Raw genomic sequence first — 16,858 nt, 5'->3', positions numbered from 1 at the left:
CTGTCTTATCTTCTGCTGCAGCCAATAAGAAACAACGACCCCTGGATGCTGCTGTTCTTCATCTCGTTCCTCCTCATCGTCAGCTTCTTTGTGCTCAACATGTTTGTGGGTGTGGTGGTGGAAAACTTTCACAAGTGTCGCCAGCAGCAGGAGGAGGAGGAGGCGCGGCTGAGGGAAGAGAAGCGACAGAAGCGGCTGGAGAAGAGGAGGAGAAGTGAGGAAGGGGATGGGAGGGTGGGGAATGGGAAATATGTGGACACCAGATTATCACAAAAACATGGGCACTATAGTAACAGACTCAACTCTTCTGTGGAGATATTCCTCATGAATTTGAAACATAGACTGAAACTAAAGATGGACGACATGACGGCTCCATTAAAGCGTCTTCTCTATGTTACTGGATTGGACACGGGCCAAATTATAAAAGGTCAAAGTCTCCGTCAATAGAAATGTTTCTCATAGATGGTTTCTGTTGTTTGAGGTCATTCTTCTCAAACTCTATTAATTTTTATATTGAATTACTTGACGCTGTAGAAATGGTTTGAAACGTCAAGTTTGGCAGCTTTGGTCGAGCATGTGTTTCAGTGGGACCTTGATATCGAGGCTCCCTCCCCCGATCGCTACTGGGCAAACTCTGGGTCTAGATGACGTCATTGGTGCGAGATGGCCGCGTCTGCGTCCAAGATATATTTTTCTGGATAGTGGGAGACAGTGCAGCTGCGTCGTCCATCTTTACATAGTCTATGGTTTGTGACCTGGCTGCAGTTCCTTTCAGCCTTGGGAGCATTATTTTCAGTGCTCAGTTGCTTCACAACATCTGCCGGAGTGTTAATGTCGACTCTAACAATGACGAGGACATCACACACACATTCATCGAGACAAACTTGTTTGTTTATATCCTTTCAGCTGAGGAAGGAACACAGTGTTTTTCCTCAGTGTAAATGGGATGGGAAAAAAAAAAATGGCAATCAAACAACTACTAAAATATTAGAAATGTGGCTGCTGAAGGACAGGCTGACAGAAAAAGGAACAACTGCATCCAGAGGACACTGGAAACGTGATGTGTTTGCAGTTCGTCCCAAAGGTGTCGGATGTGGCTGAGGTCAAGACCCTGCGGAGCCCAGTTCTGGAAAAAAAACATCCTTTTATTGACCGGACTTTGTTCACACAGGAGTTGATACTCCAAAGTTGGAGTCACATTATTTTCCTAAAACACTGCTCTCTGTAGCATTAAGATTTCCCTTAACTTAAGCTAAGGGTCCGAACCATGAAAAAAAGCCCAGTGACAAAATGTATACAAGACAAGGGCGTCTGTGTACTTGTGGCCATTACGTTTTGATGTAATATTACACTCACAGACGATAAACCTATTTTTTCTGCATACAAGTAGTTTGAGCATGTGCATATTTTCAACCAATATAAAACTCACTTAATGCCACTGCACACTCACCAACTCCCTCGCTCTCCCTCATTTGTACCTCGCTCTGTCCCCCTCTCTCTCTCCCCCTCTCTCTGCAGTGTAATCTGTAGTATTGCTTTTCTCTTTGTCAGTTAACTGTCTGGCAGCAGACAGCGAGGGTTTCTGCCCAAAGACACCTTGAGGTGCCATGGCGTGTGTGTATATGGGTGATGGATAGGATTGAATTCCTGAGGTGGCAGTTTTAGTCTGTACACACACACACACACACACACACACACACACACACACACATATACTCGCACACACAGTGGTGCACAACTTGGCACTCACTTCATCAATGACTTCATAGCCCATATCGTATTTTTATTTCCGAAGTGTTTTAATGACTGTGTGTGTTTGTGTGTGTGTGTGCGACACAGGGGCCCAGGAGAAACCATATTACTCGGACTACTCCCCGCTGCGACGATCCATCCACACCGTGTGCACCAGCCACTACCTGGACCTCTTCATCACCATCATCATCTTCACGAACCTCCTCACCATGAGCATGGAGCACTACAACCAGCCTCAGGTAACCATGGCAACACCTTCTTCTACCTGTCCTAGAACCATAGTAATGAAGGTGCCGGGACAGTACAGCTACAGTGGGTTTTTGAAGTGTGTGTGTGTGTGCTTCCTGCAGTACTTCGAGGAAATACTGAAGTACTGCAATTATGTCTTCACGGTGGTTTTTGTCATCGAGGCCATCCTCAAACTCGTCGCCTTCGGCCTGCGCCGCTTTTTCAAAGAGAGGTAATCACGGACTTGCATGAAAACAAAGACGCTTCGAAACATACAGCGTCTGCAAACTGAAATTGTGTGTGTGTGTGTGTGTGTCAAGATGGAACCAGCTGGACCTTGCCATTGTGTTGTTGTCCATCATGGGAATTGCGTTGGAAGAAATCGACCTGAGTGCTTCCCTGCCCATCAACCCAACCATCATACGCATCATGAGAGTCCTGAGGATAACACGAGGTACACACACACACACACAGTGACACAAACAATAAAAGAAACTACACACACACAAACAAACAGGATGATATGTCACTGACAAGAAGTGCCGCGTTGTAATGTTTCAGTGCTGAAGCTCTTGAAGATGGCCACAGGGATGAGGTCACTGCTGGACACTGTGATGCAAGCCCTGCCTCAGGTAAGAGGCCGCACTGACGCTACAACTCAAATAATGTGTGTTCAATCGCTCGCCTGGTTTCCAGATCTGATGAAACGCAGACAGCTTGTTTTATTAAGCAATTTATGAGGCCTGGCACCGACAGCCTCCCCCATGATTTACCGACATCACTGATTTCCCAGCCGGCTGGTGTTAACCCAGAGACACCAAATAACTACTCGACAGGCATTAAGTCACATGCATGTTTAGCTTAAGGCTAAATACTGATTCCTACATTGATCACCAGTTAAACTGTAACTTTATGTGCACAGAAATTCGTGGCTGCTCTGGTGCGGTTGTTTTGGTACACGCCATCCGTAAGAAGCTGAAATATGAAAGTCCAGTTAAAGTCTTATCGCACACGAAGACACCACACAGCAATCTATTGTCCTCTGAGGCAGGGTTGTAAAATTCTGTCAAGTTATAACGGCTGCAGTATTTCTCTCCGCTGTTTCACTGCTTGTGAGCTGGAGAGTAAAATTAGCGGAATGCTACAAGCCGAGAGGATTTCTGGATGGCAGCAGCAGCATGAGTGATTTTTCTCTCTCTGCTGGAGCCCTCTGCAACGGCTCCTGTCTCATTGATGATGCTTTGTTTTTGATTCACTGCTATTGTTGGTCTCAACCAGAAATTCATGAGCAAGGACTGAAGTGCAGTGTCTCGGAAAACGTTAGTTAGCTTTGCACCAAGGATGTTAATGTCGACTGCTTGCAGAACCATTTTGGTCAAGACTAGACCATCCAGAATATTGCCATGACATTATTTAATCACAAGGCGAATTGTCTATAGTATTTAACTTTTTCAATTTTCAAAGCTTGTAGCATTCCCATCAGCCTCAAGGTCTTCTCAGATGGAAAACAATTTTCGCTCTGATGGCCACTGGGTTCAGAGATCAGCTGTGTCTATCTTAAGGGGCTTTCTGCTGTGTTGATTACTGATTATGAATGTACATCATCTCAACAAGCATTCGTAAACACAGGTGAAGGATCCATATTTTACGATACCGATTATTTTAGCTCCGAATACTGTAACTAAATTATGAAGTTATCGTAGATTGTGAGACTCTTTACATTCTTGATCATATAGAGGACAAAATGATCGTTAAATACGATAATTATCATAAATCTCGTTGAATATTAAATGAGTAGTGATTAGTGAATAACAGTGAACAAACTGCTCGCTCGTTTTGGAAACTGTTCGGTTTCTCTATAATTTTTTATGATCTCGGTCTTTCAATGAAAAGTGCAGATAAAAACAAATAAAACTGAATTGAATTGAGAACAGTCAAGTATGACGTCGGATGTGGGGCAGTGCACGAAGCTTCAGGGAGTGTGGTGCATGAATAACAAACAAGAAACCCAGCACACATTTATCATCTGTTTGAGGTGTAGTCCTGAGGTGGACCCATTTTAGGATCTCCTCTCAAACTAGAATTCCAAAATCACATGGAGCTTCACATTAAAACACAGCTGTTCTCACAAACCAGTAGGGACCGCGAGCGACACATGGGGATTGAGCGCTCTGCAGTGGAGTCCCCTGCGCTTCATCGGTTGTTCTCTGCATCATCTCACTAGACATCTCGACGAGGGAAGGCGAGTCAAGTCCATTTGAATTGCTTGCTGCGTTTTGAATACACAAACACGTTTGTCATTCATGAGGACTGGATCCAGGCTGTGAAAGTGTATCTGTGTTTCTGAAACTGAAATGTGAGATATGATTCAACTCCAGGTATCTCGATGGCTCCTGTTAGTTTCTAAGAAGTAGTAAACATCAATCCAGTAAGGCTTTGCTGTCTATGGCTTCTCTTCTATCTGTTTGCATGTTTGCATCGCTCACTCTCTCTCTCTCTCTCTCTCTACTGTACATGTCTTTTTCTCTGTGTATCATACACTGTATATATCTGTGTGTGCCTGTAATATGTCCGTCTAGGTGGGGAATCTGGGTCTGCTCTTCATGTTGCTGTTCTTCATCTATGCAGCTCTGGGAGTTGAGCTCTTTGGAAAACTGGGTTAGTGTGTGTGCGCGTGTATGTGCATGCATGTGCGTGTGTGCGTGTGTGTGTGTGCGTGTGTGTGTGTGTGTGTGTGTGTGTGTGTGTGCGAGTGTGTGCATGCATATAAATCAGTGCTGATGTGCAGATGTCCGTGTGTGTGAGTGTGTGCGTGTGTGCGTGCCTCAGCTGACATTGGTGAGATACCCGTGGATTGCGTAACATGAATAAATTTTGTTGTGTTGCATACATTAATTATGTCAATTTAGAATCAATGTTCTTGTCAGTGCTTTAATCTACACACACTTTCTTCTCTCCCCTCGTCTCCCTCCTTCACACTCGACGCCTCTTACGCTCCCTCCCTCTTTTCGCCCTCTTTCAGAGTGTTCGGACGAGAACCCGTGCGAGGGCCTCAGTCGCCACGCTACCTTTGACAACTTTGGCATGGCTTTCCTCACACTCTTCAGGGTGTCCACCGGGGACAACTGGAATGGGATTATGAAGGTTATTTCTATCTCTCTCTCTCTCCCCTGGAGTTTTTAAGGCATATGCACAGACATATGCAAGTATCAGTTATGAGACAGGTGTTGCATTAAGCGGAAGGCAGATCACTGCTTTTACGACAGACTAAGAGCTGCTGATATTAGAGGGTTAGGAGGGTGCGTTATTCTTCTTTGACAGGCTCAAGGTCCTTTCACGCTCAGATCAACATCCCCCCCTGTTGGAGAGGAGAGAAAACACAGCCTCCTGCGTTAATAGACCTGAATATCACCTTAATCCCTTTATCTGTTATCTGCTTCCTTTATTGCTTCATACATAATGTTAGTCCTCTTCTCTTATCACCGTCCCCCAGGACACTCTGCGTGAGTGTCGCCCGCAGGATCGCCACTGCCTCACCTACCTGCCCTTGATCTCCCCGGTCTACTTTGTCACCTTTGTCCTCACGGCTCAGTTTGTGCTGGTCAACGTGGTTGTGGCTGTTCTGATGAAGCACCTGGAGGAGAGCAACAAGGAGGCGCAGCTGGAGGAGATGGAGGAGAGGAAGGAGCGGGAGGAGAGGAAGGAGCAGGAGGAGAGGAAGGAGAGGGAGGAGAGGGAGGAGGCCAGCCGGCGTCTCAGTGCTGTGTCTTTGAGCGGAGCCCCCGGGCCGAACGTGGATGCACCTGCTCAGGTGACGTTCGGCATGTGTTCATATTTCTGCACGTGTGGAAGGGAAGGGAGGTGACACTGACGATGATGATCTCATGTGGCAGGTGCAGGTCGAGGATGAGGAGTGTTCCCAAGGCAACCTGCTGAGCATGGGACGCATGATGTCTCTCCCCAGCGACAGCTACGTTCAGCCACTAAGATGTTCCCCTTATCCTCCCGTTGGACACGAGGCCTACTCCGGCTACAGCTACTCAGGTACTTACGCTATTTATAGCCAATTCAATTAAGGCAGCTGATTTTACTGTGCTAACTGATTGCTGTAAAGATTATTGCTTCCACAAATAGCTTAAAAGGCAGCTGGGGTGTGATGTGGCACCATGAGTGCCTCTGTTATTACAGGCCTGACAGAAGAAAAGACTATTTTCACAACATTGACAAACTGAACATAGAGTACATTGGTGATGGTCCTTTCCTAGAGCAGCTTTAGAACAGCTTATAATCAATAAAATAAATGTAAATATATTATTTGTTCAGCCCTGCTTATTTTCTGCTTTATGTCTTTATGTTTGTGTCAATACACTGAGAGCCACAGAAACAAAGTTAAATTCCTTGTTTGTACACACATGCTTGGTCAGTAACGCGGATTATGGCTCTGAAGTGCTCCACCCTATTCTGTTGTGTGATTGTTTACTTGTAACATTCATTTCTGCAGGCTCCATGTCGTCTCTGACCTCCAGTGGTGGCGGCTCCCTGCTGCAGGTTCCAGGAGCTCTGCCCGCCATCAGCCACGCGTCACTGGGATCCGGCCGCAGCTTGAGGCCCATGATCTGCCTCAGCACCTCCCAGAGCATCGACAGACACTCCCCACACAGACTCAGTCCTGCTGACAGCATGGAGGGCTACAGGCTCAGTCCCGCTCACAGAATAAACAGACACAGACTGAACTCAGCTCATAGCATCGACGGATACAAGTTCAGCCCGGCACATCGGATAAACAGACACAGACTCAGCTCTACTCGCAGCATGGACGGATACAGGCTGAACCAGGAACATAACACAGACAGACCCAGACTCATGTCCAGTCACAGTATGGACAGACACCCGTCCCTCAGACTGAGTCCCACCCACAGTGCCAGCAGACAGCCTTCTCATTGGCTCAGTCCTGAAGACAGTTTGGACAGAAACAAGTTGAGTCCCTCCTACGTCCCCGACAGTTCAGTCCTGAAGAGACCAGCGTCTTTCCACACCGCCAGCAGACAGCTACGAAGACAGGTGTGTTATCATCCACTCTTCTCTTCTCCTCTCTTCTTTTGTCTTCTCGTCTCATCTCACCTCATCTCTTCTCATCTCTTCTCTTCTCATCTCATCTCTTCTCATCTCATCTCTTTTCTTCTCATCTCATCTCTTGTCTTCTCATCTTTTGTCTTCTCATCTCATTTCTTGTCTTCTCATCTCATCTCTTCTCTTCTCTTGTCTTGTCTTCTCATCTTTTTTCTTCTCTTCTCATCTCATCTCATCTCTTCTCATCTTTTCTATTCTCTTCTCTTTTCATCTCATCTCTTGTGTCCTCTTCTCTGATAATATATAATAATAAAATAAAGCTTGATTAATAATATGAAGAATACATTTTAAATTTTAAAAAATGATGGTGGAAGGTACAAAAAATGTTTTTTTTAATTATTTATTAATTGATTTACATAAATTCAACTGAAAAATCACATCTTTGCTCACCTCAACATAGATTTTTATAGACTGAGTCCTGATCAAATAATTCTAAATATGTGCCACAAAAGTTCCCAAGACACTTTGCAATGCAGCTGCTCAGCCGTTATACAGCCAGAGGTGTTTGTTCAGGTCTCCAGATTCAGCCAGTAACACAACACACATGGTTACACACATACACCTGTGGGGGATGTAACACAAAGTCACACTATTGTTGCATGGTGATGAGGTGCAGACTTTTCACCTCTATCTGTTAAAAATGAATGGAGTTACAGTAATTAAGAATTACGTGTTCACAGTGATGGATTAAACAAACCAAGACAATTTCAGTAATGGAAATTGATGATGCCTGGAATTGGAGGAAAATTGGCAACGTTTGCAGAATCTTAAACAGAACTGGAAAAAATAAGACTTGTAGTAAATGAGCTAAAACAACAGATATAATTCTTCTTTTAAGATTCGTTCTGTCTAATTTTTCCCTGACCAGTGATTCTTTGTTTCACATATTTCCTGGTAGTTGAGTATTGGTAGATTTAAGAAAATATCCACTTTATAGGTTATAAATATCCAGTTTACTCAGAAGAAATTATTCCAATAAGAAAAATTAAACTACATTTGTTGTCGTCCACAATAAGAGAAGATATTGATGTGATACGAACGAGAGCCCATTTTGTTCTTGGACCTGTCATGATGTCATCAAGTTTGAAAAGGGGGTGAGATTGAAGGTGATTGGAGAGGAGGGCGGGTCACAGCGATTCACTGAAATGACAGATTTACGGTTTGGTGGCATCAACACGATTGGCTGATTGAGATCATGGCAAAATCTGATTGGATAACTGCAAACACCCCACAGTCAGCTGATTAGAAGAGAGAGGCAGAGAGTGAATGGGACATAGACAAAGTCTCTCCCATGTTTCTTAGTGTAGCTGTTGTGTTGTGTTGCACGAACAAAGATTCTCTGTCCTTCATCATAAATCATTACAAGATTGTTCTTAAGCGCAGGATGTGATGATGTTGAATTCATTCTTTAAAAAAATGCTGTTCTTTATTTTATATTTTAATCCAGGTTGATCTGCAGTCGTCCACAATTGTATTGTTTGTTGTCTTCATTTAATTCATTCACAGATTTTACTCTTCAGTTGTGCTGAGTTATCACATCGTACTCAGTCAGTGTGTGTTTGTGTTGTTTCTGCAGGAGGCTGTGCGCTGTGATTCACTGGATCAGAGCGGTTCAGTGGAAAATCTGGCAGAGCCTCACCTTACTGTGCCCACTGTCTCTTCCACGCCACCACGCCAGCGATCGTCCAGTGTGCACACGCTGAAATATACACACCCTCAGAGGGTCATCTCGTGCCGCAGCCACAGCCGGAGCCACAGTGAAACCACTGGACGTGAACATGAACCTGAGCAGGCCGGCGGCTTGCAGGCAGACACAAAGGTTGAGAAAAGCCCTGTCAGTCCACAGAGCTTTTCCAGTCTGAAGGTTTCCAGCGGCGAATCCACCCAATCAGCTCCGCTCTGTGGCTCCAGAGGGCCCAGCTTTAGCCCCGGCTCCAACATGGGGCCACAGTTGGACGACGCTGATGAGGAAGTCAGCCGCATAAACAGTTCTGTTCACACTGACTCACACACACAACTTCCTCCCAGCTCCTCACACAAAACCAGACACCTTACCCCGAGCCCCGGGGAGCACAGGAGCCGCCTCAGCCAATCAGTATCCCCAGTGTCGGGCAGGAAGAGGAAGCAGAGGATGAGCCCGCCGCCGGGGGAGGAGCCAGTCACTATGGCAACCCAGCTAATTGACAGCAGCATTGAACTGAGGAGGCGAACTCTGTCATTTGACGCCACGAGCCTCTCGCCTAATCAAGCAGAGGGGAGCTCCGTGGACGACTGAACTCAGACGGGTGGATGGATTGGTTATTCTCTAAAAATGGAGGCGACAAGTGTGCAGCTGGAGTGCACGAGAGGGGCGGGAGTCGCATTCCGAAACAGGAAGGATTACCGATTTCCTGTTTCAGGCCACGCCCCTCGCCTTGTCCCGTCCAATCACAAGATTCCACCACGGTGTTTGAGATGAACTCATTCAGACTGTGTATGATGTTTGAGTGTGTTCAAAGACTTTTATCCCTCTGTGCTATTTGCACACAAGATGCACACAAGGAGACGTTTCCTTTTCTTCCCTCATAGTTCTAGCTTTAGTTCAGACACAGTAGTCTCTCTCCTGCGATATTTACCCAATCACTAACTTAACCCCTGCTTGTGCTCCTACTTCTACCCCCACTCTCATCCTGACCCTTGCATCTCAAGCCTAGGTCAGAGTACAGGACCGGATCACAATAAAGGTGCAGTACAGTTAAGTTACTGCGTAGAGACATGGAGACAGAAAATATAGAGACTTCCACCAATGATTATTTCAAGTACCGATTAAAGCTTGAGTTGGTAATCCTGGAAAAGCTAAGAAGCGCAGGCTACACTTTGAAATTATGCAACCGATACATCCCGACCTTCTCCCATCGGCCCCTCGTCAAAGCTACGTCTCCACATGAACGCTCACTGCCTGGCAACTGCTAGAAGTCGACTTTACCGCGACTCGCTCACACAACGAGAGCACAAGATAACGGACAGGGTGCAGGCAGGTTGATTCTGTTCAGATGAAATAATTGGTCGTGTTTGCTCCAGTCCTCCGAGGGCCACAGACACCAGCTTTTTTTCTTTCTTTTATTTCTCTGAAGAATTTAATGAATGCTCTTGAGACTTGAAAAAGTTTTCTATGAATAAGTTAAAAAGTGAGAAACAACTCGCCAACAATTCCTTTAATCTGCGGATCTCTCAAAAAACATTGTCTTCAAACCCAAGGTGATATCTTCAAAGACTAATGAGAATCAAACCCAATGTTCATTATGCTTGAAAAACTATTGCATATTTTATTTATATTAAAATGAATATTGAATTCATTTGAATTATTAAAATTCAAACAGCTACCATCAGATAATCACTTACGCTGCATCTACAAACAGCATCAATTATGCCGCATAAGATTTTGCAGAACCGTTTACTGAAACTGTTAAAGTCTCTACTTTTCTTGCTCAGTGGTGCAGAAATTTGCTTTTTTAAATGATTAAACTTACAAAAGTTAAAGCTTTTTATATGAAATTGCTTAATTTGTAATTGCACACTTCTACGGATCGTTTTTTAAGAGACATATTCCTGCAAAAACAAAAAAACGAATTGAACAGCAGTGGAGTTTTTAGATGTTAAATACGACGTCTATTCTAATTTTTTTACCTCTTGACCTGCAGTAAACTGCCAATGGATGCAGCTCGATCATTCTCAGATTTCACTTTAACAAAACCTCGTTATCTCCGTGATTTTTCTAGGATTTTTTCCTCCATGCTTGAAACCACCCTAACCTGACAGAAAAAAAAAAGAAATTTGCTGTTCGAGCCCCTACGTTAAATTCCTGTAGTGTGACCTAGGCTTTATTAGTCTCTACCTCGCTTCCTCCCCATTCAAATGTTCGCATAGTTTTCTCACTTCCTCTCCTTCCACTTTGCTTTTCTCTGTCTTAGTATTCTCAGGGTAGAGGTAGATCAGACGCAGGTGAGTGTGAAGCATGCGATCACAGGCCTGCAGACGTAAGGTTGCCCCCTGCTGTCAGAAGCCAGAGCTGACGCGAGGGTCGGCGGATGTTCGAGGAGATAATTCTGTATTAAAGGGTGCAAGGTGAAATTTTGACTGAAGCAGATGCACTGAAGGGCTTATTCCGGTGATGTAACAGTGTGTAAAATCTTTGTAGAAAAAGGCTGACACTATATTTTATTAACACGGCGGCGATGTGACGAGAGCTTCAAAGGTAACTTTCTACAGTTTCGAATGTCACTTTATCTGCAGGTGCTGGATTGAGAGGATGGATGACGTCAGTGTTTCAGAATGACGATGATGCTCGTGATGACTCTGGATGATGCAAATGTTTATAATAGTATAAATATATATAATGTTCCTGCAGATTCTTTGAAGCAGAGAAGGGACGTACGGTGAGCTCACCTGCAGCAACATGATTGGACAGTGCTGAAATAAAACCACTTCCTTTCTGACTTTCCTTTGACTCTGTGACCTTGCTTCTAACTCCGTCCTCTCGCCCTGCAGAAAGAGATTCAAACACACGCACAGTGGGAGTGGCTGTAGACCTTCAACGGGAGCTGTTTAATCTAAAAATAAAGCTAACACGCAGCTGCCGCCTGCTGCTGCTAATCACTTCGTCATAACTCGAGTACCCTCTCTAATTATAGTCTTCCAGCAGACGTTGATTCACATCCTCACATCTACAGTACATCTCGATACGTAATTATGTTAAAAACAGTTTGTCACGTTGCACGATGCAAAAGAAGTAGAAATTATTTAAAGACCAAGCGATGGGAACAAAGGCGGACTCGCAGCTCTTGTGGTGCTGGATATGTTTTATTTTTCATATTTCATTATTCCACTTCAGCATATCACAATAAAATATTTAAATACATGAATATTTCACACTGGAACACTATAGCGTTCAGAATGCATTAAGCTGACCTGCCTTTATTTTCCTGCCAAGAAAATGTACCAATTACAGCAAGTTCTACCCCCCCCCTCACTCGTTTGCTCACAATCTATTGGTCAAGGCGCCTGTCTGTGTCAATTCCAGCCAATGGGAGGCCACGTGTCTGCAGGGCAGCTTGTGATTGGAGAGGGAGGCTGAGGGCAAACAGATCTGTCAATACTCCATAAATATATAAGACCTTGTGTCCTTTAATTTGGCAGCATCATCACTGATCTACATCTATGTTAATCTGCACTTCACCATATGAACATGCAGTCAAGGTGTGTGTGTGTGTGTGTGTGTGTGTGTCCTTCCAGGTGTATAAACGTGTGTCCAGGTGAACACGTAGATCTGTTTCCAGGTGTGAGTTAGTACAGCTGTGGTTTGAGTGCGTCTGTGTGTGTGTGTGTGCAGGAAAATTAGACAGTATTCATGACACAGAGAAGTCACAACTAACAAAGCTCAGCCAGCAGTTGCCATGGTGAAACTAGACCGTACAACACATGACCCCAAATCCCACCAGTCCCAGGAGAGGATGGAAAGCCACAAAACAGCGAGGCAGGAAGTTGTCTGTGCAGCGTTGATCATGTCACACCTCCTCTTTCTTTCTCTCTGTCCATGTGTCTGTCTCTAGAAGGCCGGAGCCATGGGTCTCTGCTGTGTGAGTTTCTGCGGGTCCAGGGTTTCAGTGAAGGGCGGGGCTTGATAGGGGTTGGTGGTTACTATGGTAGCACCGTTGGCGATGGGATACGGCGTAGCTCGAGCGTTACCGGGAGCGGCCTCCAGATGTTGCCATGTGAACAAGTTTGTGTTGCTGCCAGTCAGGAAGCGTCGCAGCGCACTCAGCGTCAGCACAGTCTGTTAGTAACACAAACACACGCGTTAGCAGAGGCTGTTAGTCACACACTGATTTATTTACAAAGCAAATATCAGATTAGTGTTGCACCACTTTTGAAAAATGCAAACATGATGTGTCTGACGTTCACCATCTTAGTTTGGCAGGTAAACACATGGTGAGGGACGCCATTTTCTGTCCAACCCGACCAAGACAAATCTACCTAAGCCCGACTCGAACCCGACAGGCTGTCAAACCCAAGTCTGACATTTTCACAGATTACAGAAAAAATGACTGAGCCCAGCCAGCGTGACCGAACCCATCCCGACAAATATCATCTCTCTACTGTATTCAAGTACAATTTTGAGGTACTTCTACATTTCATGCCCCTTTATACCTATAAACTCTGCTACATTCTGTTAGCAAATGTACCTTTATCCTCCTCACTCAATTTATCTTGCAGTTGAATTTATTTTTCAGATAAGTATTTTATATACAAAATATTGGCTTTTATAAGATAGAGACTATTTTATTTATTGATAAGCCTGTGATCTTATTAGCTTGTGGTCACTTATAAATCTGTGTTTGAACCCTTGATGAGATTTGAAACTTGTTGGCCAGAGAGCCCAGTCATAGCGTAAACATGCAGCAGGGTATAAACCTCATGTAATATTTGACACCGGCTCAGCGATGCAGCAGAGGTGACATTATTTTCTGATTTGTTGAGTGACTATCTTAATAGCGTCAGCTGGAAGGAACGCCACGCTGCAGCACAGGGAAAATGAAGTCGCTTGACATTGTTATGCGTCAATTCGATTTATTTACTTGTTAATCAAAGGTTAATAAGATACCCCTTCCCCCTGAGCCCTGCAGAAATTGAGTTCTAGAAACTCATCTGCAATGTAGATGCAGAACAGTATGTCCTGTCTTCTTAAGTTCCTGCAGTGGAAAAGCTCACGTGCAGTTTTAGTGCAGTTACACAAACAGGAAAGAAGGACTGAATAAACTTTTGTGGTTAAAAGAAAAGTCAACTGAGTCAGTTCTGTACTTTCACATGTTGGACTCAGGAGCAAAGGTCAGTCCATCCTGACCCTGAGTAGCTATTGTGTCAAACTCACAAAGTCTGGATCCTGAATTTCCCGTACTGAGACTAAACAGCAATTTTGCATTAACCCTCCTTGCCTGGTAAACCCCTCATCTTTCAAGCTCCATTCCCTTTTTGTAACACATTTATTTTTGATCAAAAAACAGTAAAGTCTCCAAGCATAGAATCGATCAACAGTTGTGAAACCACTCAGAAGATTTTCTCAGACTTTAGAAGGCCAGAGGACATTAAACATGTTTTCACAGGCTGAGTTGAACTCCTTAAACCCACTAGACTTCCCCAAAAAGTTTCCAAAGTTAAAAGAACATTGATTTTGTTCTTTGACTCATGCTATGAATTCTCTTATGAAGAATATCAGAGTACTTTACCACAGGATTAAAACAATCTTATGTTAGAATAAAGAGACAGAAGGAAGGGTCTTAGGCAGCAGCCACTGCTTGTCCTCCATGAAGGAAAGGCTCTTACATGTGTTCATAGCCAGAAGACACTGATAACCCTGAAAACACACATTTATGGTGATGATGGAGACACATTCACATGAATGGACACACACAGAGGACGGGGTACACACAGATAAAAACATACATACCCAAGAGAGGATGGAGAAGAAGCAGAAAGCGATGGTGGCTCTGGCGGCGTCGGAGCCCTGGGCCAATGGCAGCTCATCTGGAGAGGTCGCCTGCCACTGATTGGCCAGAAAACAGAAGCCAACGAACCACAGGAAGCTGGCAATGCCTGGAGGAGGGAGGACGAGAGGCTGTTAGGTTGTTAAAGGCTCATGCGGATCATCTTTTAATTATGTTCTTCACTTGAAAGTAGTTTTTTTAAAACTTATATTTCTAGCCAGGCTAGCTGTTTCCTTTTCTGTGCTAAGCTAAGCTAATTGGCTGCCACTGGTAGTTTCATTTTAATTGTACAGACTTGAGAGTGGTGTCTTTCTTCTCCTTTAATTTTTAAAGAATTATCTTATTCTGTCTTTCATCTCGTCCAGTTTTGTCTTCCACACTTTCATTACTTAAATTGTTTCCATTTGCTTTTTTATATTTTTGGTTTTTAATTTGTTGCCGATTTAATTCTAAACCTTTGACATCCGTCCATGATATCTGGGTTTAAACTATATACCGGAGAAGACGAGGTCCAGCAGGACGGCACGTCTTCTGTCCCGGATGTTGCTGATGGAGGGAAAGTAAACGTCCAGGATCAGGAAACAGATGCTGCCCAGGAAACAGGCCACGCCCACAGTGACACCATAGTTACAGGCGTCGGCGTTGTTGTTGAAGACGCAGAGCAAACGCTCGCTGCCGATGTTGATGTAGCCCTCGTTCACGATGCAGCTGAACACCACAATGGAGAAAACCTGCAGGGAGAGACACGTGGGCTGGTTTATTATTATAACGGGTGAGAGAGAATGAACTCACACTGATGTATGAATGAGCTCTCATTCCTCATACAGGCCACACAATACAAACACTGTTATCTAGTGTGAAGGGATGAGAGCAGAGAGAAGTAATGAAGATTCAAACTATGTCTCTTTAGTATAAAGGTTTATTTCACCCAAAAATACAAACCAAACATCATATTTTCACCAATTACCTCAACTGATACATATTCAGCCGTGCAGTCGTTATAAACAGTCGTACAATTTGGTGAAGTTGGGATCAAGAAACTACATTTAACTAGATAAAGGGTCATTTCACTCAAATTACAAAACATCTTCCCATTCACTGTTAATTGTAAAGAGCCAGTTTCAGCTCTGGGACTTTGAGACCTCCTCCGGTGATAAAACCAAACGAGCTGCGTGTCTCTACACAGAGTATTTTCAGGTAACTTCCCTAATTTCTCTTATTTTATAGACCTAATGATTCACTGAGAAAATAACAGGCTGATTCAATTCAATTTTATTTGCACATATGGTTGAGACCCTAAATGAATCAATAATGAAAACTTCTGGTCTTTCAGGTTTCCATTGTTTTATGACACTGATCTGCACCAGGTTTTTCATATCTGAAAAGCTTCTTCTTTCCAATTGACGGTTCCAGATGCTTTGTTTCTATCGTGAATGGAAAATTGCTTCTGACAAACTGAGCTGCTTTGAATTATAAGACACAGAGACAGAGGCTCGACGTGTGACTTGCTTTGTCTGCTTCGAACCAGGTTGTTGTGTTGTGTCTTCAGTGCACATTACAGGTCTGTGTGGTGACTCACATGCAGACACAAAGATGTGTCACCTCTGAATCTGAAGCCGAGTGCAGACACAAAGAGGCCCAGATAAACATATGGTAATCACACCGTGCAGCTGCAGCTCCAACCTGCAGCTGCAGCACTGAGGTCGCTTGTGTTCATGATGAGACATTAGCACCACAACACATCTCTTTATTACGACTGGTTTCCATTCATCTCATGAGCGGTGCAGGAGCTGCAGCAGCGTGTGAATGGGAGGCAGACAGAGGTGGGGGTGCAGGCCCATCCACCGATAATCACATTGCAGAGGCTTCTTACCCACGACATCAGTCTGAGGACGGTCCGGGGATGCGTGAAGAAAGCGACCGGATCGAAGGCGACGCTCCCGGCCTTCCCGGCGCCGTACGCGCCCGCTGGCTCCATCCCGCCGGGTGTGTGCAGCCTGACGCCCGCAGAGAGAAGGAGACGAGGTGGTGAGAGAGCAGCGGAGCGGCGGCGTCCTCCTCCTCCAGCTCCGAGTGAAGTCACAGCGCGTCACCGCGAGCAGAGCGCAGGCTGCTGCGCGTTTACCGCCGGTTCTCATGGAAACACTCTTCTTATTATATCTGGTTCTTAGAGGTCCTGAAGACCCCCCCCCCCCCCCACAACATGATACATGTGTGTTTGTATGTTT

The 16,858-nt window shown here is 44.6% G+C and overlaps 2 protein-coding genes across 4 annotated transcripts in view; one reads left to right on the top strand and one right to left on the bottom strand.

The window, feature by feature from the left end:
• The window catches only part of LOC109638238 (voltage-dependent T-type calcium channel subunit alpha-1H-like), a 45,993-nt gene extending 34,403 nt beyond the window's left edge, over positions 1-11,590 (top strand). The window contains exons 25-35 of one of the 2 annotated variants that reach the window (XM_069529770.1): positions 22-214; positions 1,840-1,991; positions 2,103-2,212; positions 2,301-2,434; positions 2,542-2,612; positions 4,560-4,638; positions 5,003-5,124; positions 5,474-5,791; positions 5,880-6,024; positions 6,482-7,041; positions 8,687-11,590. In XM_069529770.1, coding sequence (XP_069385871.1) covers positions 22-214; positions 1,840-1,991; positions 2,103-2,212; positions 2,301-2,434; positions 2,542-2,612; positions 4,560-4,638; positions 5,003-5,124; positions 5,474-5,791; positions 5,880-6,024; positions 6,482-7,041; positions 8,687-9,385 — 2,583 coding nt within the window. In that variant the 3' untranslated portion in view covers positions 9,386-11,590. Of the gene's footprint in view, positions 1-21; positions 215-1,839; positions 1,992-2,102; positions 2,213-2,300; positions 2,435-2,541; positions 2,613-4,559; positions 4,639-5,002; positions 5,125-5,473; positions 5,792-5,873; positions 6,025-6,481; positions 7,042-8,686 lie in introns of both variants that reach the window. The other variant, XM_069529769.1, reaches the window with a different exon arrangement.
• A 340-nt stretch (positions 11,591-11,930) lies between these two features.
• On the bottom strand, positions 11,931-16,758 carry LOC109638252 (synaptogyrin-3-like). Of its 2 annotated transcripts, none has more exons than XM_020101152.2 (4): positions 16,504-16,758; positions 15,127-15,361; positions 14,594-14,739; positions 11,931-12,922 (listed from the first exon to the last, which is right to left on the bottom strand). In XM_020101152.2, exons 1-4 carry the CDS (start codon positions 16,606-16,608, stop codon positions 12,695-12,697), a joined length of 714 nt encoding a protein of 237 aa, XP_019956711.1. In that variant the 5' UTR covers positions 16,609-16,758; the 3' UTR covers positions 11,931-12,694. The 2 variants fall into 2 exon arrangements, with proteins under 2 accessions (XP_019956711.1, XP_019956712.1); XM_020101153.2 differs by lacking the exon at positions 11,931-12,922 and adding an exon at positions 12,929-14,500.
• Positions 16,759-16,858: the final 100 nt, after the last annotated feature.

The sequence above is a fragment of the Paralichthys olivaceus genome, chromosome 8 (assembly GCF_024713975.1).
Source record: "Paralichthys olivaceus isolate ysfri-2021 chromosome 8, ASM2471397v2, whole genome shotgun sequence".
Lineage (NCBI taxonomy): Eukaryota > Metazoa > Chordata > Actinopteri > Pleuronectiformes > Paralichthyidae > Paralichthys > Paralichthys olivaceus.
This window is presented reverse-complemented; position numbering and strand designations above follow the sequence as displayed.